This window comes from Manacus vitellinus, unplaced genomic scaffold (assembly GCF_001715985.3).
Source record: "Manacus vitellinus isolate BGI_N305 unplaced genomic scaffold, ASM171598v3 scaffold_5_pilon, whole genome shotgun sequence".
NCBI classification, from domain to species: domain Eukaryota; kingdom Metazoa; phylum Chordata; class Aves; order Passeriformes; family Pipridae; genus Manacus; species Manacus vitellinus.
The window spans coordinates 31,962,163-31,988,028 of NW_021940682.1; the positions used below are offsets into that span (position 1 = coordinate 31,962,163).

The 25,866-nt window shown below is 37.2% G+C and overlaps 1 protein-coding gene across 1 annotated transcript in view; it reads right to left on the reverse strand.

The window, feature by feature from the left end:
• Positions 1-660: 660 nt before the first annotated feature.
• MYRFL (myelin regulatory factor like) overlaps positions 661-25,866 on the reverse strand; it is a 39,440-nt gene continuing 14,234 nt past the window's right edge. The window contains exons 7-25 of the mRNA XM_018080256.1: positions 24,662-24,857; positions 23,806-23,882; positions 22,489-22,599; positions 21,841-21,931; positions 18,853-19,053; positions 18,360-18,468; positions 17,774-17,883; positions 14,365-14,528; positions 13,711-13,774; positions 12,470-12,555; positions 12,044-12,115; positions 11,878-11,918; positions 11,596-11,760; positions 7,177-7,251; positions 4,396-4,483; positions 4,135-4,209; positions 3,074-3,182; positions 948-1,022; positions 661-854 (exon numbers count right to left, since the gene is read on the reverse strand). Coding sequence (XP_017935745.1) covers positions 768-854; positions 948-1,022; positions 3,074-3,182; positions 4,135-4,209; positions 4,396-4,483; positions 7,177-7,251; positions 11,596-11,760; positions 11,878-11,918; positions 12,044-12,115; positions 12,470-12,555; positions 13,711-13,774; positions 14,365-14,528; positions 17,774-17,883; positions 18,360-18,468; positions 18,853-19,053; positions 21,841-21,931; positions 22,489-22,599; positions 23,806-23,882; positions 24,662-24,857 — 1,996 coding nt within the window. The 3' untranslated portion in view covers positions 661-767. The remainder of the gene's footprint in view (positions 855-947; positions 1,023-3,073; positions 3,183-4,134; positions 4,210-4,395; positions 4,484-7,176; positions 7,252-11,595; positions 11,761-11,877; positions 11,919-12,043; positions 12,116-12,469; positions 12,556-13,710; positions 13,775-14,364; positions 14,529-17,773; positions 17,884-18,359; positions 18,469-18,852; positions 19,054-21,840; positions 21,932-22,488; positions 22,600-23,805; positions 23,883-24,661; positions 24,858-25,866) is intronic.

Below are 25,866 nucleotides of genomic sequence, written 5' to 3' on the forward strand. Positions count from 1 at the left end.
CAAGAAAAAAAATAACCTGAATTGAAGAATAAATAGTTCATTCCTGCTGTACAGTTTCAGGGGGAAAAAATGTAGCTGAAACAGCTGAAACATACCTCATTCAAACAGCAGTAGCATCATTAAATCACACAACTGTGACAGTAATGATGGGTCTGCTTTCTGAAATGGAAACACACAGACCACTGAATTGACCTGTTGTTCCCTAACTTACAACACTTATTTCGAGGGCATTTGCACAGTGCTACGTTTCTCTTTCAGAGTTTTGGTTGGTTTTGGTTTTGTTAGTGAAAAAGAAATAGATTTATATACATACAAAAGGGCAGCTACTAAAAGAAGGCATATGCCTGTAGGACAGCAGCAGTCTCCTGACTGCAACCAACATTTTATCATCTTCCCATCTTGTGACAACTGGAGTGTATTCTAGCTGAGCAGAGCTCCTACCCATTTGTTCTTGTGTCTATATGTCTGCTATATGTACAATATCATATAACTTCAGTATGATCAATAGGATTATTTTATTTACACATCATGTACCCCATTGCCTCATATCCTTTTAGACACTGTTCCTGGAAATGCAGAGCTGTGGTTGTTGCCAAACGCTTTATTTTTCTACTTTTTCTTTTATTATTTAAAAGTGAAACAAACAAGAAAATGCCATACAACTCAGCAAGAGGTTTAAAAAAATATCCAGGGTCATTCACAAGTCTTTTTTTCATATCAAGAATTTCCTCATCTTTTCCCCAAAGAACAGAATGTTTGGAAACATTTTAGTTACACTGCCGATAAAAGTAGAAGTAGTAATCAGTAAAAAATATTCCAGCAAAATAAGAGTCTGTTGAGCAGCCAGCAAAACCCTGCAGAAGAAAAATGAAGGAGATTCATATAAGATATTCTTTCAGTTGAAATGCTATTTGTCTTTTGCTGTGTTGCCATTTGAAAAGGCTTACCGGTACAGCTACACGGAAATAGTATGCGCTGTCATACAACTTAGCTACAGGGAGAGACCAAATATGGTGACGCCCCTAGAAGATAAATGAGAGAGAGATTAGATAACCTTATTTCCTGAGAAACTGGAGAGAAGGTTAGGCTCTGGAAACATTTCATTGACAAATGCAGTGCCAAGTAATTATGATAACAAGCCTTGGTAGCTATAGTCAAAGTATTTAAAGAGCAAGTGCTGACTTCAAACCCTGCAAATGTGGGTTTGCTCTGATCACCTCTGCACAGGAACTGACAGGCATCTAATTCCCACTGGCACTCAGCTGGCTCTGAATAACTGAACTCCCTCATTTGTTTTCTAAGCAAATCCCAAAATAAATAGGGATTGTTCCTGATTTACCAGGTGGTCTGAGAGCTTCAAGTTGTAACAGCAACAAGTGGCAGTTCTGCTGATTTTGGAATAGCAACTTTAGTAGTCCTCAGAAACAGGAAAGTTCCTCTATAAATTCTAAAGATATAGGTAGTGTCTTCACTCAGTATTTCAAAAACAGATACAGGCAAGGCTTCATGCTGTCTTTCATTACAGGGTTCTGCCATGTACAAATTAAACAATATATTTTGTATCTGAAATGTTTATGATACATTGAATTAAAAAAATTCAATCCTCAGCTCTCCTTAACCTAATGATCCATGGTAACTTCTATTTCATCAGTTTCTAGTGTCTCAACTCCTTCATCTTTCTCTCCTCCCTTCACTTTCTGACACATCCTCTCTGCTGGAGATCATATGTTCATATGATAAAACTTACATGAGACTGCTGAGTCCAAATGACTGCTGTCCTGCCTTTTGGTAGGGAATAAGCCTTCCAATCCCTATGAAAATCCTCTTGAAAGAAACCTCTTCAACTAGGCAGCATTTCTAGTCTGAGCCACGTCAAATCTGAATGCTCACTGCTGGAGATTTGTTAGCTTCAGTCTTTTGAAGTGGATTTCAGGTTGACACAGGAAATCTCTTTGACCAGTTTTGTCACTTAGCTTCAAGGACATTTATGCATGGCAAAACTCTCTATGTCTGACTTAATTTCGGTTCTGTTGGAATTACAGCAAACTTGGTCAAAATGGAAAATTTTGGTTTTCTGATGGTTTTGCCACAGTTGCAGAGAAGCCTGTAACTTTTTGCAAGGGTATATGAAAAGCTGATCAGAACATCAGCTGAAGATTGGAGGTATCTCAACTGCTCTAATTTGACAAAGCACCAAAAAATATTTTAAATCAATTAAGAGTATATTATATATGGCACCATAGATCAGAAAGCTAAAGAAGACTCAGAAATTACTTCCAAATTCAGGGATGTTTCTCTTACAATGTGTTCAGAAATGCTATTATCCTTGCTTATGCCTTTCCTAGTGTTTTAGCCAGAATAAACATTCCCAAGCAAACACTGACAAATGGGGACCTTGAAAGAGTCTTGTATTTCCAGGGAATTGAAGAGAGTTTAAAGCCTTCATCAATTTACTGGAGATGCTCAAAAGTTTGCAAGAGCTGGTCACTAAATATTTTTTTTTTACTGGTAAAAGCTAACATGTTTTAACAGGCTTTATTCCCATTGAAGCAATCCAGAGAATGACATGTAAACTCTTGCTTTTAAAATGAAGAGTTTTCCCTAGAGGGATTTATTGGTAAACTCGTGTTCACACAGAAATAGAGGGGAATACTACCATTGTTTCCAGTAAATTGAAGACTTTAAAAGTGGAATTCATTACCCATAAGATAATAACGGAAACCTAAATTAGATGAGAGTTTGGAGGACTCTGTCTCCTAAAGTTCTGAGTGGTAAGTTATTCCCATTTTTTAAATACCTCTGGAGTTATAATGAGTTATAGTGGTGACTTAGGCTGAAGGAGACTAAAAACTCTCCTTCCAGAGAAACGCTGGATAGATTTTAATAAAAGTCAGTAGAAAAGTGACTCCAACAAAAAGATTTCATGTCATTATGGCCATGCCAAAGCCAGCTATGACTGACAGACTCAAAGCACCACTGGATATCTACTACCTTAACCAAGACCAGAATTTTGCAGCCATTAATTTTATAAAAATGATCCCCACAAGCCAGAGTATTGCTGCAGAAATCTTACCTGTGTGGTTTCTAGGAAATCCTTCCTACTGTTTTGGCTTGAAGAATAATGGGAGCAATAATTTCCAAATGTGACTTTGCAGAGAAATATAATTAATGGCTCTGTGGTGCTTCAAGAAACAGAGAAAAATAAGGATAAAAATTATTTTATTAAAAATAAAATCAGTTCCCCCAAACCACAAACCAATATTCAAAATAAATTTATACTCAGTGAAACTCTGAGTATGATGTATTAATCCCTACATGGGAGGGCTGTACCATTAGTTTATAATGGCATACATTTAAAAGGCAAATCTTCAGCTGTAGAAAACAAGCAGATGCTTCAGGAGTACTGTTATATTTCCTCTTATCTGAAAAAGGCAGATGTTTGCAAGGATAACATTCAAGATCAAAAGACTGGACAAGCCATTCCTTGGAAAGACAGAAGTCATGAAGTGTCAAGGAGATTGTATGGCAGCTGTTCTGGCTATCACTGGCTTTTCTCAGAGAACTCCAAAAGAAAGGACTTGTTACTTTTGGGAGAACCCAGTGGATTTGGGCTTTTGAGGAGAAAATACCTGCTGAGAGGATTAAGTCTGCTACTTGTTCCTGCAGTAAGTCACAATTTTATGTGTTACCACATGTTCCTGCACAAGAATCCCCTTTTACAGGGCTTGGTACAACAGGCCCAAAAAAGGTACTCTCTGGAGGTAATGATGTATGTGCCTAATAATATTTCTCTACACCAAAAAAAAAACCCCAAATCCCTAGGCCAAAGGCCACAATCCTGCCAATATATGCATACACGTCTGCTCAAATGATTATTAGGAAAAAACTTTAAGACTTCTGGATTTTAATATTTGTAACAATGGGTGAAATTGTCATTGGGCTGAGAATGGTATTGGGCCTATGCTACAGCAAGGGATCTACCCAGACATCTACATTAAGAACTTAGTTGTGCATAGATTTATCCCACTCCTCTGAAAAGGACAAATTTGTGTCACAATAAACATCAGGCAAGAATTTCTATCAAATGAGGAACTACTGTTGCTTTTTGTATGTGTTGTCTTTAATTGTACTTACTTTATTTCCAGTGAGATTTCTACATCCATGGGTGTGTATTTGTTAACAGGAATAACAAAGCTGTAATTTCCAGAGCTAAAAAAGGTTGCATTAATACACTTAGGATTTGCATTTAAATTTAAACAGAAAAAAAAAAACACAAAAAGATAGCAAAGACTCCTGCATGCTAGAGTAAGCAACTGTGAGCAGGAGCCAGCAAAGTAACTATGCCACATTAATGGTATTTTATTCCACCACAGCATAATAAAACAATTTACCTACCTGCACTGCAGATTTTTACTGCAATAGCGATTGTCAATCCTTTGCTGAGTTTCCAAAATCTGTATGGAACTGATTGTTGTATCAATCCCTAAAAATATTAACAATAATGGTTTATTCTTGATTATTTCAATAAATAATTTCAAGAAATCTTAGATAAGAGCATAATAAAACTGCAGTTAATACGGTGGCATCTACCCTCTTGATTGCTGCTACAGGACTTGCTGCAGGTCTAAATTAGGACTCATTTAAAAGCCTGTGATTGATTACCGTCATTCTGCCATTATAGGGGAGATAAGATTCTTGCTCAGTTTGCAAGGAAAAATATCCTGGGAACCTAAGATTGTACCATTTTCTTTTGGGCAGACATTGAAGGCAATTTTGATGGCAGCCCAAGTAGAACACAGATGTGTCAATATTCATTTTAATGTACTAGAAACCATGCTCATGCAAGTAATCATTACTTTGAAAAACATTATCTTTGTTGAGAGAAACAATATGGAATGGAAAAAAACTTGTTTCTATTCCTATGTGCAAGAAGACTACCCAACTTTAATGAATATTATAATTGCTTCATAAAATGTTGGCTTGAACTTGCAAAAACTTTTGCTTTTTCAAGAACTTTGTAATATGCTACATATAGGTGAAGAGTATAGCCACAATGATACTGTTTTTTGCCAAGGCAGATTAGCCCTGCAGAGAGTTAGGCAGCAAGTACCAATGTTCTTGCTAACACAGGGGCACAGCTTCTGCTTTCACATCTGGCCCAGGAATCGCTGCAGTGAGCTGCATCCTGAAGGGCTTGTTTCTTCTGAATACATCTATGGCATCCAATCGGTGAATGTCCACAGTTAAACCTGAAGCATCTCAGATCTCTAAGCCAGCCCATTTCAGTTTGAATTTTGGAGGGCCCTTAAACAGAAGGGGCTGAACAGGTTTTATCCCTTTGAGTGGAACTAGGCTGACATGCCAGTGGTTTGGGGAAGGCCCAGGTGTGGAGGGAGAGTGGGAGTCATCAGCAGATCACTGCACTCCAGTTATAGCCTATAGCATCAAGCTGCTGGTATTTTAAATCCTAGAATTATAGAAAATCCTGAGCAGGAAGTGACCCACAAGAATCACAGAGTCCAACTCTAAGCCATGCACAGGACACCATGTGTCTGAGAGTGCTGTCCAAATTCTTCTTGAACTCTGTGAGCCTTGGTGTCATGATCACTTCTCTGGGGAGCCCGTTCCACTGCCTGACCACCCTCTGGGTGAAGAACCTTTTCCTAGTATCTAGCATAAACCTCTCCTGACACAGCTTCAAGCTACTCCCTCAAGTCCTATCTCTGGTCACCGGAGCAAAGAGATCAGTGCCTGCCTCTCCACTTCCCATTGTGAGGAAGCTGTAGACCACTAGGAGGTCTCCCCTCAGTATCCTCTTCTCTAGGCTGAACAAACAAAGTGACCTCAGCCACTCCTTGTAAGGCTTCCCCTCCAGACCCTTCACCAAGTCTTGCAATAGGGTGCAGAAAGCACAAGGAGGACCAGGTTTAGCAGGGCCAAGCCTGTTCTTCACATCACACTGTGCACACTAGTTTTGTGTTTCTGTTCCTCTGTTCTACAGCAATCATTCCCTACTTTGCAGACAAACTTGATGATTAGGCTGACCTATTCTCTGATTATAAAACATTTGTGTGGTAGTATATACTTAACTTGCAGCATGCAAAAATCCACACATATGCTTAAGTGACAAAGGGAAATCGAACATATTCATCTCAAAGAACTAGCACAGAAGAGCATTCCCCTATGACACAACATCTTATTACAACATGTATCATAGTGATGCCTCAGAGGACTTTTTCTGAAGTGTGTACCCATGTAAAAAAAATTAGAAGGGGAATGATTTTTCCCAGATCATCCCACTGGGGCACACCTTTCTTCTGTTCCTCATATGGCCCTGGGTAGCAACCTGCTTTAAGTGCATGCTAGTGTATAGATGTCTTCTCAATTCAAATATTGCCTAATCTTTAATCAAATATTTATTAAAAAAAACCCAATCCTTAAAATGGAGGATACAGATAAACAGAAAAGACATAAGGCATACTCCTGCTCATACTGAATGAATGCCAGAGCATGCTGTTATAACATATGTAATTAGCAGATACTCATTTTTACATAAAAGAATCAATATTTTCAGCCCAGATTGGCACTGACAGCAGTGCAAAGTCACTAAAAGAGGAGCCTGAAATCAAGCTGAAAGTCTTGTGTCTAGGAACTTCATTTCATCTCCTCTGAGGAAGGCAGTGTCAGGATCCTAAGGCAGAGATCGCCCCTTTCAGTAGCTGACACTTTAATCCCTTAAGTGAGATGAGCCAAACTCCAAACACTTCCTTTACACTGTATTATGCATTTCATGCACACAAATATCACACTCATATCCTTAAGCATTTTGCTGTTAAAGGGTTAGCACAGTTGAGCACCTTGTAACTTTTTAGCCCCTGTCAAAGAAATGTCACTTATCATTTTATTGTGTCTGAAGCCAAGCCAACCCTCTAGAGAGGGCAGTCAGAATGTCTATAAAAACCAAATGAAGACATAAGAATAAACTGAAAATTACAGTGAATCACAGGTTTCCTGTGGTTCCCAGGGAACAGCTTCCCAAGTGCTAATTCTCTATAATGATCAGTTATAAATAAAACTCCTCTAAATTCCAGAAGCAGAATTTCAAGCCTAAAAGTAGCTCTTGAAAGTTATACAAGTATACATTTTTACTGCATTTACTTTAAATATAAGACTTACAGTCATTTCCAAGATCAGGTCTTCCGTTACGTTTTTTGACTGGATCTTGTTCAGGTAGTATGCCACTTTTGTTTCCTGTGAAAGGAGGTATGTACAAACATCTCCCAAATTAGCCTTGCACAGTTGTAACAGCAAAGTATGAATACAACACCAGAAGATGTTTTGTTAATTATCTCTTAGATAAAGGTATGCATAACCACAAGAGAAATCTTTAAAATACCAAGCCCCTCTATTCAGAAGATATATACAGTCAAAATAAGTTTGCAGATAACAAGATACAAGCTTTCAAAATCGACAAGATATCTAAAACATTTCCAAAAAATAGTCGCAGAGAAAAGATTTCATCACACACACAGAACATCACCAATTTTTATAATAGAGAGACAAAGTGAAAGTCAGTATGCAGTCAGGTACTTCAGCACAAATCTGATCACAAAGCCACATCTTTTTTATCAGTGAGAAAATTGCATTAGTAATAACAGGCATCTGGCACACAAACATGAACTGATACAACAACTGGTAGAACAACTAAGGTTTTTGAATGAGATGTTAAGATATGGAGGACTGACCCAGTACTTCGGAGAGAGATGCCTAAACAAATTAAATAAACTGATAAACAGCTCTGACAACACAATTACCATGTTCATTGATGTCACCTCTGTAACTTCAAACATTGAACTAGTCTGGGTAATATAAGCTGATGATTTTTTTTAATTGTTATTCTATTAATTTTCTCAAAACTTCTCTAGAAAAGTGAACTTTAAAGGTCTTCTGAATAATCATCACAAAGTACAACCTGGGGAAGGCAAAAAGCCCTTCAAGCGCATGGAAATGGTTCAATGCCATTCCTATGCTTTTACACTAACTGCCAGTCAAGAATCTGTTCAGAGACATGTAGCCAATAAGATGGCACTTGGAAATGTTGATCTTGCCTAAACTAACATGTTTCATCAAATACCATTTCTCAAATACCAAAATACTCCATTCTCCTGTTTTCCAAAGGAAACATTCTGATTTCACAATGGCTGTTTAGAACAAAAATTTCTGTTTCATTATATAAAAATTTATTTTACAGAAAGAAGGATCAGAATGCATTATTACTGAGACAGAAACAAGACAGCTGGATTGACTTTACTGTTTTCTTATTCATGCCAGATTTGGTTTCCATTTCAGTATTGGGAAATAAGAAAATCCAGACTTTTCTCATGCTGTAGGTGACCAAAAGCATGGAAAAATATTAACAACTGGAATCCAAGGGCCCAGAAACAATGTAACACAAAATCATCTTCGGGATTTTAATCTGTTTTGTGTCTTGTTATGATTTTGTCACTGCTGCCAGTTATTCCTTGAATCCATTTTCTATTTACCAGCTCATCGTACAGATCTTCTGGTTCTGCAAGTTTTGGTGGTTACTGCTGCATTTAGTAGTTGCCTGCTGTCCCATTTCATTATACTGTTCCACACACTTGGAAAAATAGCTACTGAACAATCACTTTTACATGTACAATGAGCCTTGAGGCAGATACAGAAAAAGCCTGTTCATTCTCTCATTCCTCCTCCATTTTCTTCTGATTTCTCTTAATAGTCTAGATATGCTAGCAATGCATTAAACGCTGTCATTTTGCATTTTCATTAGCAGAGAACTACTCGGTAGGAAAACCTATATCCCCTCGTAAAGGAAAAATATTGCTCCTTCTAGATAAAATATTTCAGCCATGCAAGTGTTGGTGGGAATATTTATTAAATACTCTGAATTACTAAACTCTTAAAACTGTGATTCTTTTGCAGATGATGGAAGAAAGCATTAAGCGGGCAGCAGAATTTTGTACAAAAACCAGGATAAAGACGGATTTACTTCACTAAGATTTCAACTATTATACTGAGTCAGTAACCAGTATAGAACTTTATTTTTACTTGAGTTTTCACTCGTCATAAAATCACCATTTCATTGCTTCCTTTAAGCTGAAGCAATCTAAATCTGGAGTGCAAGGTGCCAACTGAGATCACCAAGAACCACCAAAATGCACCACAGCAGCCTTCAATAAATTGTGGTAAACTTCCACTCTTTCACATACAGTAACTCTGAGGACTTTCTCAAAGGCCTGTGTGGGGTGTGAGGATCCAATTCAATAACAAATATAAAAGTAAAAGCATACAAGAATGTAATTATCTTCAAATAAGCTTGAGATAAACTCATCCATTAAACATGATATCCATTTTTTTCCCCTCAAACACTTTCTGGTTTTAATTCATGTGAGTGGTAATATTCTATAAGCAGTATGGAAAAAATCTGCTGATGTTTTCTTGTGGTGGTGGTACCTTACTATGAATAAATGTGAATGCATGAGGTTGATCAAAATCCAAGAGGAGCCCTCAGCAACCTTTAATTGTGACAGAAAAGACACTGGGGAGAAACAACACTGTAAGAGAAGGTAAGGACAGCCCCTGGTTATTGGTGACACTTAACTTTAAGGGGAGAGCAATGAGCACTAATGGCATGGAAGTAGAGGGCAGAAAAGGCCCAAATGCTGCAGGGTGTTCACACTCCTTAGTTCCACTGAAATCAAGGGGAGTTTGAAAGCCTAAATCTTCAAGAGAAACTAGTCAAAACAAATAATGTGTAGGGGAGAAAGGTCACATTAAGCTAGACTACATAAGGATATGCTGATTTTTTGTTTGATAAATTTTGTCTTGCTTATGAATGCTTTTATTTCTACATGAACTTTCCTAAACAGCCTTCTTAAGAAATCTGAGATACAAGGGATTAGGAGCTACAATGGATGCACTCACTAGCAGTCTGCAACTACAGAATGCAGCTATCACATTGTAGAACAGCAAAAGGTCTGTTAAATGTGAACTCCTAAAGTAGTATTTAATTCAACTGTAATTTAAAATAGTTTTACCTTTCCACAAATCAGACTAATCAGATGCTTCTAAAATATCCAGTGTTTATCTTGCTTATTCCCCATATTTAACTCTTGGCTTTTTGTGTTGAAAACATTTTCCTTTTCATTTATCTTGGCTGCAGCTACATTAAACAGATTGTTGGTTTTCCCTCTGTTTGGATTTCATATTGACATTGTTACCTTCCATCTGGGGATACATTCAGCTTCATTAAACTCATGCAGAACTGAAATCTTTCAGTTGCTTGTGTACTGTGCTGATTTTTCGCTCTTTGATCCACACTTAATGCTATTTGGAACATAAGACCTTGAGAAGGTAATGCTTTGTGTTTATTCTTATCTTCTTTTTCCACCTAATACCAAAAGCAGTCAGCTAGGGACAGAAGGTTTTCATATTTCATTTTCATCCATCTACAATTCCCTCACTTATAAATGAGATTAATGTCTTTTTGATTAATCAACACTTTCAGGCTTCAGAGCAATACAAATTACTCAGGTATGAGCTCTTGAAAGCACTGTATTGAGATGTATCTGCCACAGGCTTACTGCAGCACTAATCACAAGAATCACAAGGACCACTTACATGCAGCTTGTCTGCTGAATGGCCAGTGGGTGAGTCCCACTGCAACAGTTCATACTAAGTGTCACAGCAATTGGTAATGCCAGCTCTGGCAGACATTTTAACTTCAGAAGCTGAACTGCATCCATCCCCAATTTCACCTCAGTTTGTCAACTGTGGTGCAAGAAATTGTTCCCAAGGCCAAGAAAGGAAGAGTACAATTACTGGTCTAGTAATACTAACATACGCTTCCAGACATTGACAATTTTAAGGACTGGCATAGAGGAACACAGATTCCAACAACTTATGCATACCTCTATGCATTAACTCTTTCTTATAAATATTATAAAAGTTGAAAATGGCACCTTCTCACACATTACACATATAACATCTGGCAGACAATAGCTGAAAGAGAATTTATTTCAGTAAAAGTATTTTATTTTATAGAGCTCTGCCTTCAAATAATGCCACTCAAAAACCCTGCATGAACAATCAGAGTTTTAATTGTAACTTTTATGTTTTCAGGTAGTTGGAATTCTGTCTCTGCCCACAGAAAAGATATCATCATACTGTGATACAATTAAGTATTTTATTTAACATCTGTTAATTCACTCTCTACTACCCTCAATCTACTCCTGTCTAACTGTAGCCAAAGGTTAATTAAAGGGATTAGTGACTTTCCAGTTCACATGAAATCATTTACTATAAATGGCCAGGAAGAACAGTGACACCTGACAAAACATTTTAGGACCCCAAATCTTAAAGGTAACCAGGCCAGATTATTCAAAAACATATTGACTGCAGTGATGATTAGTTATATCAGGATTTTTAAAATCCTCTGGACTAGGCTCTTTTGTAGGAAGCTAACTACCTTTAAAGATTCTTGCCCCTTCCCCCACACTCTCCATACAGTTTCTACTAAAATTGTAAATAACAGAAATTAATTTTTCAACTTACGTTTCTCCTTTGCATTGCTTTTTTCATAACTTAGAGATTTGACTTTTGGTTGATGAATTGGACAACAATAGACCTTGTCACAAGGCAAAATGTCACAGAAGTTCACTTCAGGGATCCTGCTGATGGGCTGTGTGCTCTGAGGAATTGTGCTTTCCATCTGAAACGCTAAAGCAAAAAAAAAAAAAAAAGATTATCAAAAATGCTGTGTGTCTATTGACATTTTATAACAGCACAGGAATTGAAAGTCTGTTACGTGTATGCAGACCAGTAGAGACACAGTACCTGTTGTAGGGGTGGAGGAGAGTAAAACAGAACTTGAGGTACTGCAGATGAAGAAAAATAATTCATTAAGAAATGGACATCAGAGTTGAGGACCAAAACAAATTGGTCCACAACCTATTACTAATTCTACTAATTCGAATTCACTAATGCTAATTTAATTACTTGCCTGTAAACCGGATGTTTTTCAAAACGTCTGTCATGAATGCTAAGTAAATATAGGCTCCATATTGTCAAAGCACTGTAGAAAGAGAATTATTCTGTAGATTTACATCCATCTCTTATGTAACATAATATGAATAATACCTTGGCAGCACCTTGTCCAAATGTCCACTTTCCCTTTTGATGCGCATTCAAGGTGCACCACACAGTGTGACATGGACAGAGATTAGCTGCATATGCAACTAATGCATATTTCACTTTTACAAAATTATTTCAACTCTCCAATATCACCAGGCATATTCACTGTTAATTTTAATACATTGTGTTCTTTGAGCAGGAAGGGTGAAAAGAAGAAAAAGAAGTGCTATCTTCTTTCTGATAAGTAGAAAGGGGAAGGGAGAAACAAGTCAACTTGTTGATAAATAATTGTTACCATAGTGCCATAATAGCAATCAAAGCTACAATAGTCACCCGGAAAATCTTCATGGAGCAAGATTCTTTGGTCTTTGACAAACAAACCTAGAAAAAAAAATAGTTTGCTTAATTTAAGTGGCACACAACTAAGCTACTACTAGTAGATTAAGAAATACTACACTAGTCTGACTTTAAGTCACCTTTCTTTCTTTCATAGGAACATACAAGTCGTCCTTATAGAGTGGTACTCATCTAAGGAGAAAAACTTCAGTAATGAAAGGCTGCCTGAGACTGTGAGTGCACTGTGAACTGTTGATAGTGTGGGGACACAAACATTACAAAGGAAGAAAGATAGTTAAAAATGACAGCTCCTTATCCATTCTTCCTGCCATTTTTCATACTCTTGAAGAATTTCAGAATCAAATTAAGAACTCAGTAAGCAGTGGCCAAAAGTAAAAGCTCAGCAGCTTTCAGTGTGTATTCAGACCATGTTAAATCAGGGCTGGTGTAAATAGAGAAGAAAGGCACTTTACAAACAAGTAAGATGATCTTAGATGATGAAGCATTTGACTGTCATTATGTAACAAAGAATATTTGACCTATTATTTTCTCTTGCTCTTTGGCACTGGCAAAAGCAAGTGCCAAATGAGCATTGGTTCATCTTAAAGAACAGGACTTGGCAGACTAGGAAGATTGTCTTTTAAAAGGTCAACATATATTTCCTAACTCAGCCAATCCCTGTGAAAAGGGGTGTTGTGCTTCTATACCATATGAGCAAGAGGAAGTAATTCAGCAATAGCAATATCATCTTAGCGGGGTCTTAACCACCTGAAAGACATCGTTATCCAGTACAAAACAGGAGCTGATAACTGCAAACCACAGTGAAAAAAACACTCAAGGATGAAAGCTGAGGAAGAATCAGCATCACTGTGCAGAATTCCAAATCAAACTGAGCACTTCTATGTAAGGCTGCACTACACCATATAAGCACAACTACAGGCTGAACATTCCTGTCCTGTTGGTCTCCCTCCTCCTTCACACCATTATGCAGCACGGATCTACTCTCACACAGACTATGTATAGACAAGAAGTGTCTCATTCATAATATCTATCTCAGTACAGTTAATTTTTAAGCTTCTAGCATGACACTAAATAATCCTGGATAAAGAATTTGATTATATTTACAAATATGAAAGCTTTCACCAATATTTCAGCACTTACTTTCTAATAAACATATTTTGTATATTTAATTTCACTCACCTTGCTGGATTTTAGCGGGACTGATTTTTTTGATGGTAAAAAACTAGTAGCTCGACTATACCTGCTGTAAGAGACAAGATCTGTTTAACATTCAAATCCATCAGCAACTAATAAATGAAAATAAGACATTTTCAACAGAGTGTTAATGTCACTTGCTTTTGCAATTTTAACATTTACAAAGAGAAAGGCAGAAGTGTCATCAGACATTTTCAAGCACAAAGGTCTCTAGTTAACTCATTCAGGTGAATGCTATTAAATGCTACATTTGATTTCAAAGAAAAGTTGGGGAAATAGCTTAGAAACAGGAAATGCTCATCATTTCCACTAAAGCACTAATGAAGTTTCTTTCTAGCAGAAGCTCTGCAGATTTGTCTTAGAAGCAATTTCCATATCCAGACCTGTAACTGGATATAGTCTACCCTTGCTTTATGCAACTGCAGCAATTACAAAAATTACTGCAATTTAACAGCTGTTTCGAATATTAATTTTGTCAGTGAGTTAAAAAAATATGAGAAATTCGGGGGGGTTGCACAACTTAAATGTTGGAAATGAGATGAACTCCACTGTCAAGCAAAATTGGTTTTCACTTCTATCACAGAGATCACTTTACCAATTTGTGTGACAGCTATCAGAGAACATCCTAGACAGAGGTACCTGACTTTGCTCTCTTCACTGACTGTTGATTTTAAGCTGCTCATCCGTTTCAGCCTGGCCAGTTTCCTGTTCCACTGTTCCAGTTCTTCTATTCTGACTTCAAGATTGTTCGTTACTTTACAAAGTTGCTTTACAGCACCAACATTCTCCATAAAGATCTGATCCTAAGAAACAAAACAATGACAAAAGTAGACAGAGTATATTCATCAATCAGATATAACAAGCAGAAATGAGTACAGAATTCACATATGTAAGGACACACTGAATACTTAAAATGCAAACACAAGTTCTCACTGTAAATGGGATGCACTATAAAACTCTTTTTCCAGATGTTCAATTGGCAGTAAATTGAAAATGAGAACTTGCAAAAAAATTTGAAGAATATAAAGGGCTTTTTAGACTAAGAATTTAAGCTATATTATACCTTCACACTGTGTTGACTTTTAAACTTTGACACTGTCACAACAGGCATCTGCTATTTGATTTTCAGTGCTGCAGCTGAACAAAGATTTCAGAATCCCCTAGTAAAATGTACATCCAACCATCTACCTACAGGTATTAAGTAGGATCAGACAAGCCAGAGTTTCTATCCATGTTGTATGCATAATGCTAATCACACAGGGATCAATGAGAAGGGAAAAAACCAAAACAGAGCTCAAGACGTGATGGCATAATATTTTGCTCTCCCCTTAAGCCACTCCAGTCTCCTACAGGAGTCCTGTAAGTTTTATTATCACAATTAGCTCTGCAACACAGTTCAAATACCTTCTGAATATTTTACCCAAAAAGTAAAATATTTTACCCGCTCCTGAATATTTTACCCAAAAAGACCGTTCTGTTCTCCTACCCCTGCTTATCATCTAGATATCAATCTGCTGCTAGAGAAGCCCTCAGTACAATCATCCACACAGTTAATATTTTATCCATTTCTGATACAAAAATGGGTACTGACCCACTATAAGAGCATGGTAGCAGCGTACTTTCTCTGCTGTGTTTGAAAGAATGGCTTTCTTATACAAATACACAACCAGACTGATGCCATTAAACCTTGGATGAAGCTATTAGTGCAGCTAATGTTACTAAGTGTTCCAGTCCAGTCAAGTTATGCAGAAGAATGGCAAAAGCAGTTTTGCCTTTCACGTTGCAAATGCCACACACACCTTTTTTTAAAGGTGACTGCATTCCACAAAACCAGACAGTATTTTGTACAAGCAGAATCAGAACACAGTTATAAGTGGTAAGTTGCAAACTTCCCTACTGCCAGAAGACTAACAGCCTGTTAAACTAAAAAGTGATTTCAAAATAATCTTTTGTGCCTAGAACTGTGAAATCATTTATATGGTCACTTGTCCTCATATCAATGATATGCAGAAGCTGCCCTTTCCATTCTCTTCAAACCATGCATGAATCACTTCTAGGTGGCCTCAACTAGCTGAGAAAATAGCTCATATGGTACAATGAAGCAATACTTTCTTGGGGAGAAAAAGGACTGATTAGAGTTTTACTGCCTCACTGGTGACAAAGTACTGAGCACAGCAAGACTGAGAAGAAAAGAAAACATTGTCTCAAAATAGCAAATTTCACACAGTTGAGACATTTCTCTAGAAAGCAGCAGAGCCTGCTACCAATGTGCAATGCAATCAAATAATTTTACAGAGTTCAACAGCTCCAGACAGGTGACTGACAAAGAGACACAACAACAGTAGCCAATATCCCGCTTATCTGGAACTAAACCTGGAATACAAGATAATAAAGTTCAAGGCCTCATCACCTGTCAAACTGAAAGCAAAGATATGGGGCACTATCCATTTGCTACTCAAGGTGTTCAGCTATTCTGGAGTTCGGAGCTCCGGAAATTTAAATCAGATGTTCAACCTGGACAACAGATGTTCCAAATCTCTGAATTCAATATACCTCTTAAAGTGTTAGACACAGATCTCTCCTGCCCCTGTCACCCCAAAGGTCACAGAATTGACATTCACATGCTGTGCCACAGGTGTCAGGAGAAAGAGGACCGAACCATAATAAAACACTGAAGTGTTTGTCAAGTAATTCCAGCTCTGGACAAGTAGTCAAGAAAATGCTAAGCAGCAAATAAGCCACTGCTGTAACAACCCATTCCTGCTTGGGCCACATACACAGCAGAATAACACTCTGCAGGTGTGAAGTAGAAAGTAGGCTCTCTTCATTTGCTAGGTCACATCCCTGGAAGACATCCTGGCAAGCATTATCTAGAGACCCAAGGTACAGAGGAGAAAGGGAACATGATAGGCCCAAACAGCAGCGCTGTGAGGCACTGTTTGAGATGATATTTTGTGTGATATTTCAGAAAAAAAGAGATATAAATCAAAAGCTCAATTATCCAACCTAATATTTTGTCAGAAAAAAAAACAAACTGAGTACCCCAAAGCAATTTTGCGGGGGTTTAAAACTGCAAATGATGCTGCAGCTGTCACACAGTGTAACAGGAAGGGCTAAAGAGCAAAATTAACTTAGTGTCATGATCTGACAGCACTGCTCTTCTCTGACCATCTAGAAATTGTTGGAACCTTGACCAAATTCAGCAATTTTCTAAGTCTCCTTTTCAATAGTATCTCCGGAAAGTGCTCTTTCCACAACTTTATTCAAGGTTATCTTATTCATGCTTCTTTTATATGGAATACAACCTAGAAGCTTTAAGCTATGAATTTAATTTATTTATAGACTGTCAAAAGAAGACTAGTGAAATACAAAATTTTTAATAGGTATTTTCTCCAAGTTTGGTGGTGTAAACTTGTGTTTTCTAGAGAATAATGAAAGAATGCATTATGACAATTAATGCAGGATTGTGTTCATGATATCATCCAGACAAGATAAGGTTACCAATTTTTAAAACTTCCCTCTTCTCACTATCAGCTGTAAGTGGGGAAAAGCTGGGAAGTGGTCCTTGGCCTGCAGTGAACCAGCACTCAACAGAGGGGCCGCTCTGTTCTGGACAAGCACTGTCTGCAGTCCTGTGTGACTAAGGCATTGTTTCCAACCTATGAGCATGGTAATTGCTTTGCGTGCCATAAACATTTCATAGTATATGATTTTGAAGCTATAATAAGGACTTCAGATTGCCAAAAAAACGTGCACACAGAGGTAGCATTTGTATTTGCTATGTAGAGGTTATATCAGGATTAGAGTATGGAAGTTTTTATATAACAAATAGAATGCCATCATTCTTCTGGAAGAAGAATGCTCACTTCTGGAACGCTTTATTAACTGAAACACTTAAACACAAAAAAATATTTTGGAGTCCCACCTGTTGAACTAATGCTATGAAATCGCTCTCCACTTTTATTCAGAAAACTTGGGTTTTTTCCTTTTCTCTTTTATTGTGTGTTTATATAGTATTGTAATCAAGTTTTTTTCTTCAAGACCATACCTTGTCAACCATGAGGAAGTTTTCTATTTTTTCTCCATCATCACAAGCAACATCTCCAACTTCTCTAACAGCTTCAGGTAAAAGCTCCTTCACTTCCTGGGCTATTATTCCTGTTCACGAGATAACAAAAACTTAAGTCAGGAAGCACAGTGGCCTGCCATTGAGTATGATTATATGCTTTCTGTTGACCATCCTAAAAGTTAAAGGCAGAGCCAAAGATGATCTAGAATTTCTCTCTGGTAGAAAAATCCAGGATTTCACTTTTTTTTCTCTGTTCCACAGAAAAAAAACCAGAAACCTTCAGAATTTTTATTATTCTGCAATAAGAACAAAATTGTTCGTAATCACGTACTTCATTCTCATTAAACCTATGGGAAAATAACCTCCTATCTTTAAAAAGTTGAAACAGAAGTTGTAAAATTACCAGAAATACTTGATTTTGGCATTTTTATATCACAAGAGATACACAGCAAAGCATGCAATTGCAGTGTCATAGGAAATGAGGATGAAATAGCGGAGTGTTAAAAGGCACTATGGCACAGTGGATGGACACTAATGAAAAATGGGAACACAGCGGACTGAATACCTGTTTCATGGGTATCTTTTATTCCCATAACAGATGCAAATTCAGGTTTGTAGTCATATTCCACCAGCCTCATTTGTGTTATTCTTCTCAACTGCTCATTTGTATCGACCTAGTTGGACAAAACCAAGATTTATATGTTGAAACACTAAGAATGGCATCTAGGACACCACTGAGATAGCCACTAGCCTGACACAATCATTTGGCTGATCTTCACATTGAAAAATATGGACAATCTTCCCCCTCCCCATTATCAAAGTGCTGTTTGTAGTTGTATTGCCAGTTACCCTTCAGTTTGACAACTCCCAGCTTCCACGCACAGCCTCTTCCCAAGACCATAGGCAGTGGTTCTACAGAGCACAGTGGTACATCTGATTTCTTTAGGCCAGCATTTCAGCACACCCAGGATAAAGAATCTGCTTCACGTGTCAGAACAATGATCCACACATGTGCTGTGGTGCAAACATAAATGCCCTAAATACTCCACAGCCCTCACCTCCCGGATATTCTGTTTTGCTCGGCTGTCAGATGGATGCATGACTCTGCCCATAACTTTTGCATTTCCACAGACAACCAGTGCTTCGTCTGGTGCATCTGTGTTAATTCCTACTCGACCATGATAGACTATCGTCTCTGGAACGTGTCCTCGCTGCCACAGTACATCACTGTCATTCTCAAACTGCCCTGGATTAGATGCCTGGAAGAAAAATTTGTGTTTACAGATATAGTATAGCATGGATGTACTATTGCTTATTCCATTAGAAATTCAGGGAAAACGAAATGCCAAATCTTTAATATTCAAATTGTATTCAAGAGCTTTTCTAACACACCAACATTAAAAAACAGTGAAGTTACTTTTAAGTGTTTCTGCTCACACAGCATTGGCCTCATTGCTTTTTCCTTTGCATTCTACTTTATTATCACCTGAAGCGAAATTGTCAATATCCAAAGCTTTCCAAATTTTATCTTTGACCTTATGCCACATAACCATTCTTTATTTACCAGTAAATTTAGCTGAGACTGGAAATCAGAAAATAGCAAACGAGATAGATATTAAATACATGTGGTTTACAAAATCCCCTGTAATGTTCTAAATTTACTCATATTAGAAATTTAATGTTAAGGAAATGGGGTCTTTCAAAGAACACCAATAAAACAACAGAATGTGTATAACTAGAAAGGGCATTTGATTTCCATAATTAGTTTTGGGTTGGTTTTGATTTTTTTTTTAACTTTGAATTCAGGCTTTAAAATCTGAGTCTGAACAAAAGTATGATCATGATAAAAAGTTTGCAGTCATTTAAAGAAGGGAGGCTTTCACAAGGCTTTGCCATCTACAAGGCATAATGCTGTGAACTCACCACTGTTTGTCACAATCAGAGCATGATCTGATATGCCTGACAACCACTACTCAGCTGATAGTTTTATTGTGTTTTAGTGTATAAAGGGCCAGAACATGAGTTGCTTTCTTTTACAGTGCATTTGTACAGCTTTGCCACTTTAAGGCAGAGCTGACTCACTTTACCCTCCACTGAAGCCCTGTCAGACATCTGGAAAATTACTTTTCTTTCTTTCTAGCTTTCCTGTTGATATTTTCACCACCTCAGATCACAGCCACTTGATCTTCCTGCTTTTCTGCCTTCTCTTTCCTTTGCCATGTTTGCAAAATCTCATTCCATGGATTCCTATTAAAAAACTGTCTCACACACATTGAAGGAGCCCTCTTCCTTGAAATTTCAAAAGAACCTAATATTAAAAATGACAGGAAAATGTAAATTTCTAAATCTTACTTAAAAATATTTATCTTGTAAGGCAAAAAGAATGAGTCAAATGTGAAAATGGAACAGCTTTCTCAAATTAGTAAAGAGGTGATATCTGTGACACTGTAGATCCAGAAAGAGAAATTCGGATCAAAGCAGTATTGTGGAAATTAATGGACAAAAAAAAGGAAAAAAACTATATATGTAGGAATGATGCAAACACAGTGTTTCAGTTTCCTGAAATAAAAAGAACCCAAAGCAATGGCCAGGATGATAAAACTTCTCAGCAGGGTAGAGAACTGCTGAACTCCAGACACTGCTTTCAAAGTCCTTTCACAACTCTGCCCAGAAAGGAGTTCTCAGCCTTATTGCCCTCCAAAAACCTAACCATAACTGCAGATAGAGTGTTCATGGCACAAGAGAATGCTGAGACAAAAAAGGAGCTAGGACTGAAACCATCTGAAAGCCCTCTTCTTCCTTTGGAAATCCCTGTGCAACACCCCACATGCTGGAAATTTGCCCTTTCGCTCTCTCCAAACCCAAATGCTAAACCAGGCCATAATCATAAGCCTAGGGAGATGATGGGCCAAGTAATGGCCTGCAAAAACTGATGCAAGGACTAATAGCTTTTGACAGCCCTCACCTTTCTTTAGGAGCCCCTTCCTAGCCCCACTTAATACACTAGAGCTCTTGGTCTTACTTGACTCTAGAACAAAATGCTTAACCTATTCCACTCTATAACCCAAGGACTAGAAAAAGCCAACACAAAAAGAAGCAGCTTCTCAACTGATCCACAAGAAAAAGTTCACTGAAATGTGATCTTCCAGAGGCCCTCTCCATCCTTTGCAGCCCACCACATGGCACCTACACATTTCCCAGCTTTCTAAGCCCTAAGCGTAATATTCACCCTAGAAATAACCAAACCCCTAGACCATGCCCAGTTCAAATGTTAACACCAGTTACTGATCACATGAAAAAGGGGCTGGGACTGAAAGCTTTCAGCAGCCCCCACCCTTCCTTGGCAGTCCCCTAGCAATCCCACTCATGCTGGGGATCTGTGCTTTCTCTCTCTCCTAACCCTGATCTTCCATTGCTCCCGTTACACCCCAGCTTTGCATTTTTTCTCTTTTCCAGGTCTAACTGTAGACTAAAGCTGAGTACTAAAAGGAAAACTTTATGTGGATCAGGGGACTGAAAAGTAATGGTTATGAGGAAAAGAGACTAATTCTTCCTGTTTCTAATCTGAAACTTATATTACTACCACCAAATTAAGAGGTGGGACTCTCTGGAAGCACACTGGAAAGGGACAGCTGTGCGTCTTAATCTGCCTAGAGCTAGTTGGCCTTCTTTCCTTATATTTTTCTTCCTTATCCTCCTTTGAAAATGAAGCCTCTAGCCAATGAAAGCATTTACCAGATTCCTGGCAAGTGCAGGAAATTGTTTCACCTCAAATAAAAAAAAAATCTGGAAAAATCAACATATTTTGTATTGGAACACAAAACAAGCTTTCTTTTTAAATTCTTCTATAGCTCTACTTTTAACATTTTTAAACTCTGATAATTAAAAAATAAAATACTCATACAACATACAATTTTAATTTTTTTCCCTCGATCTTTTTGAGTCAGTGGTAATTTTATACCCAATAATCATGCCCCCTCAAAATCTCCTGTGAATAGGAAAACAGTTAATACTTTTATATGAAAGCAATATAAATTTATACCTACCCTCACAATGATCTTTTCAGAGACATTTGCAGATAGTAGGTAAAGTTGGTCCTGAGAGACAGCATACAGTCCAACTACCAGCATGAAATATCTAATTTGAAATTGATTTATTGAAGACAATAATTAAAGTAATGCCTTCTCACAGAAAAAAAAATTGTTTTAAATACAGCTGTTATTATAGATACATAAAAAGAGAGTCAGAATGTTTTTTAAAGTGTGTATGTTATAATAGAAAATAAAAAGGTTTTTTTTCACTCTCAAGAAATAATGCTCTTACAATCCCCACAATCACTGAAAATTAACAAAGTTACAGTAATTTTGACAAATTTAAGTAATGAAGATTCAAGGAGGAAAACCTTTCTTTCCTCAGAAGAAAATGATCATTTTTTGGCCTCCTGACTTTGTCACCCATTATTCTGCCTATGATTTCCTGAAACGATCTCTAACCATGAGGATGAGGTTTGGGGGTCTTTTATTCTCAATAATTCTGTAACTCTAGAGAATGAGGCCTTTAAGCAGATACCAAGTAGCACAGAATTTGAAACAAAATTTTATAATACTGAGATTTTTCATAACCATTAGCTTCATTCTAAAGCAGACCTTCTCTTTTCCACTTCCAACACACAGATCAACTAGCTACAGCCATACCTCTGATCAGGATTAGGTTTCCCCTTTTTTCTCATATTATTTGCTGTTGTTTCACTGAAGTGCAGCCTTCCCAGTGTTACTTTAGTCACCTGGTCCCCTGGCAGATCAACTCTAAAATAGAAAAGGAGACAAGATCATGGAGGTAAGCATTTGGACATCTACCTGCTCAAGCCAGATTTCCTCAAACTTATTAAAACAGGTCTAAGAAAAACTGACAAATGAAAAAAAGAGAGGAACCCCAGTAAAAAAGCAGTTTGGTTTCTAAAAACATTAAAAAGAGTGACTACATCTAGGAGATAAGATGAAGCACTAGCAGTGGCAAACTGTTCTTATTACTAAGAGTTTTGTGTTTCTTGGTCTGTTTGTCTTGAATGAAATAAATGTATGTGTTCCATATGATGGCTATTTACTGTTTGCCAAGGTTAATGGCTGCTTGCTTATTATTGGACCTGACTTTCCACATTAAAATTAATAGATTTTACTCCTTGTCCTTTTTCTCATCTGCACCTAATTTGTGTATCTGGAAGTATAAAATACGTAGTGGTGCTGCTCCTGTTAAGTGATAAATAATACAAATAAAGAGTTTGCATGGATAAAACTACAGTCCACCAAACAGTCACATATGAAACAATTTACATACATATTTGTCAGTAAGCAAAAGGAAGAAAAATGTCATGATAGTGATAATTGAGCGAAAATCGAGCTCTTCTCCCAAGCTCAAAGTTGAGCTTCACTAATATTATAGGGCAGCCTTTATCCCAGCACTGTCCTGTCTAACTTGACACTGTTTTATCTCTTTGTGTTATAAGGCTGATTTAATTATTTATAGAGAACAGAACAGCTCCAACAGAAGACGCTTATGCCAGAAGAATAAACATTGATTTTGCCAGTGAGTTAAGATGCTGAAGAATGGTAGAATTCCAGGACGATGCTGCATGAATGTTTCTAGCAGAGCCATTCCCCCTTAAAAGCAGTGCAAATATATCTCATGCCCCTGTAGGACAGGAACGTTACTGACATTTTTTAAGATTCAAAATGCATCTGCCATATAGCTCTAAGCAGCATACAAGAGTGTGCTAGCTGAATATAAACATTTTTGATAGACATACTTAACACATTTGTAAAGCTGCTGAAAATTTTTCTTACTGAAGGGCAACCAGGTATATGCTGTACCCTATCTCTGTACCCAGAATTGAATTTGGATAAAAATCAGAAAACTGGCTTAGAGCTACTATAAGTTTTCAAGAAACAACTACTTCACATTTCAAACCGACCACATACTGAAATAAAATGGAATAATTTCCTCAAAATTCTTACTTAACAGGATGGAAAGTTTTTTTGCTTCGATCTGACTGAGACTGTTCAATAGTAATTGTTTGATTTGGAGCTTCCACCTATAAAGGAAAAATAATTTTCAAAAATTACAAGAATGTTAAATTTTCAAACACATAAAAATGGAAATAGAAATTAATAGGTAAATTTTGTCAGAAATGGTGAAATCTCTCTTGTTTCTAATGGAACTACATAGAAATTAATACAGGAACTGACTCAGGATTGATTGATAATTGACAGCTAGTCTGAAGATCCAAGTCTTTCTGTGTATGTAATTTGAAAGGGAAAAAAAAAAGGAAAGTCATGCATAATTTGCAAAAGAAAAATTGCTTTCTGAATCTGGGCTGTTATTGGCTCATTCTATGCCAAAGCATAAATGCAGATATTCAGCACGAGAACTAAACCTACGTAAGGTAGTTCCATGTTCCATAAGTTATTTTAACATCTATTGCTGTACCTTTCTGGAATGGTGCCAAACAGCACTTTGCTTCAGATGGGAACAGATGACAGAAATATTCGCTAATTTCCTCTGCGTTAGAATGAATTAAGCAAAACTGGGAGTAACTGCCGTGAAAAACAACTACATGAATTTTTTTACTGAATGTTGGTAGTAAGTAAAAAAAAAAACTGGTAAAATCTTTCAGACATTACAATTTCTTACTACTTTCGTATATGCAGGTTTGTGGACCCATACTGGAAATTCTGTTCCACATAGGAGACACTAGTAGCATGAAAGAGTTCTCCTTTGTCAGATCTTGGTCAAAAATTACTCAGAAAACAGTCTTTTACCTCATTATATGGATAACTAAAAGTAATAATCTCAAAGAGGATAAACACTCACCTTAATTCCATAAGCTTTCAAGTAAAACTTTTCTATTGGTTTTCCCCCCAGCTGAGTTTTGACATATTTTGGATGTCCAGTGATTCTAATATGGACTGTGATTTGGAAATGATTCTTCTTCTGGCACACAAAGGCATCATCTGCTGTTGAAAAATTAAATCCTTTATCTGTGACAATGTGATATCCTACAGCAGGTCTACAAAAACAAGAAGAAAGAATAGCAACTTTAAGTACCGACATATTTGAGTCACATCTCGAGTTTCTATTTTTTTATGTGGTCTGAAAATCCATCTGATTTTTAGAGGCAAAATGGGAGCTGAAACACATCCTTACAATCACCAGTTCTACCAGAATTTTCTTCATAGCCTCTCATAGGTGTAAAAATGAAAATGCATATAATGCGTCCTTTAATTCTAATCTGACACATGAAATGTTTGCAAACCAGAGGTGGAGAGGCTTACACAATCCTCACTTACAAATCTGATATAAAGGAAGTCTATGCATCTAAAATCTCAACAAAATCTTTTAGCATATTTAATCATTCATTGTAACACTGCTATAAACAACAGTCTGCAGTCAGTGCTAATGAGCCAGCAAGACTCCTCATTTTGTTCACAGATTCCCACACCAGGCTCTTCTGCAGAAGCTACTGGGATTCAAATAAGGCTTTACTCAAGCCAAAGGAAAGTATCGGTACTGACCCTCTGGCCAGATGACTAAAAAACTCTCCTTTATATGTTGGCCTTCCTACTCAAGTAAGCCTATTTTATTTATTCAAAGGGTTAATTTGTCACTCAAAGAGCAAGAGTACTCTGTCCTTATGACTCACAGTAAACAAGGAAAGGTATCAAAAGATCCTTCTAGAAGAGACAGTGAACTCACCATCCCACAATGTTTCCGGTGCTTTGATTTAAGTGATGGATAATCCTGAAATAACAGGACTACATGGCAAGGTTACTTTATAAAGGCTCTGAGTTTTCTTGCTAATGAAAGTTTGATAATGATGATCTTGTCTTATGCTACTGAGAACCTCTCATTAACTCAATTAGTGAAGACGGCTTTTCATAACTCTTCCTTTCATTTGCATATTATTTGTTGGAAAAAGCAAAAGGTACAGACTTCATAAGAAACATACAGACTTTATTATGTTTTTATAAATTATGAACAAAGTTCCCCTTTCAAACAATCCCTGACTATCTGGGACA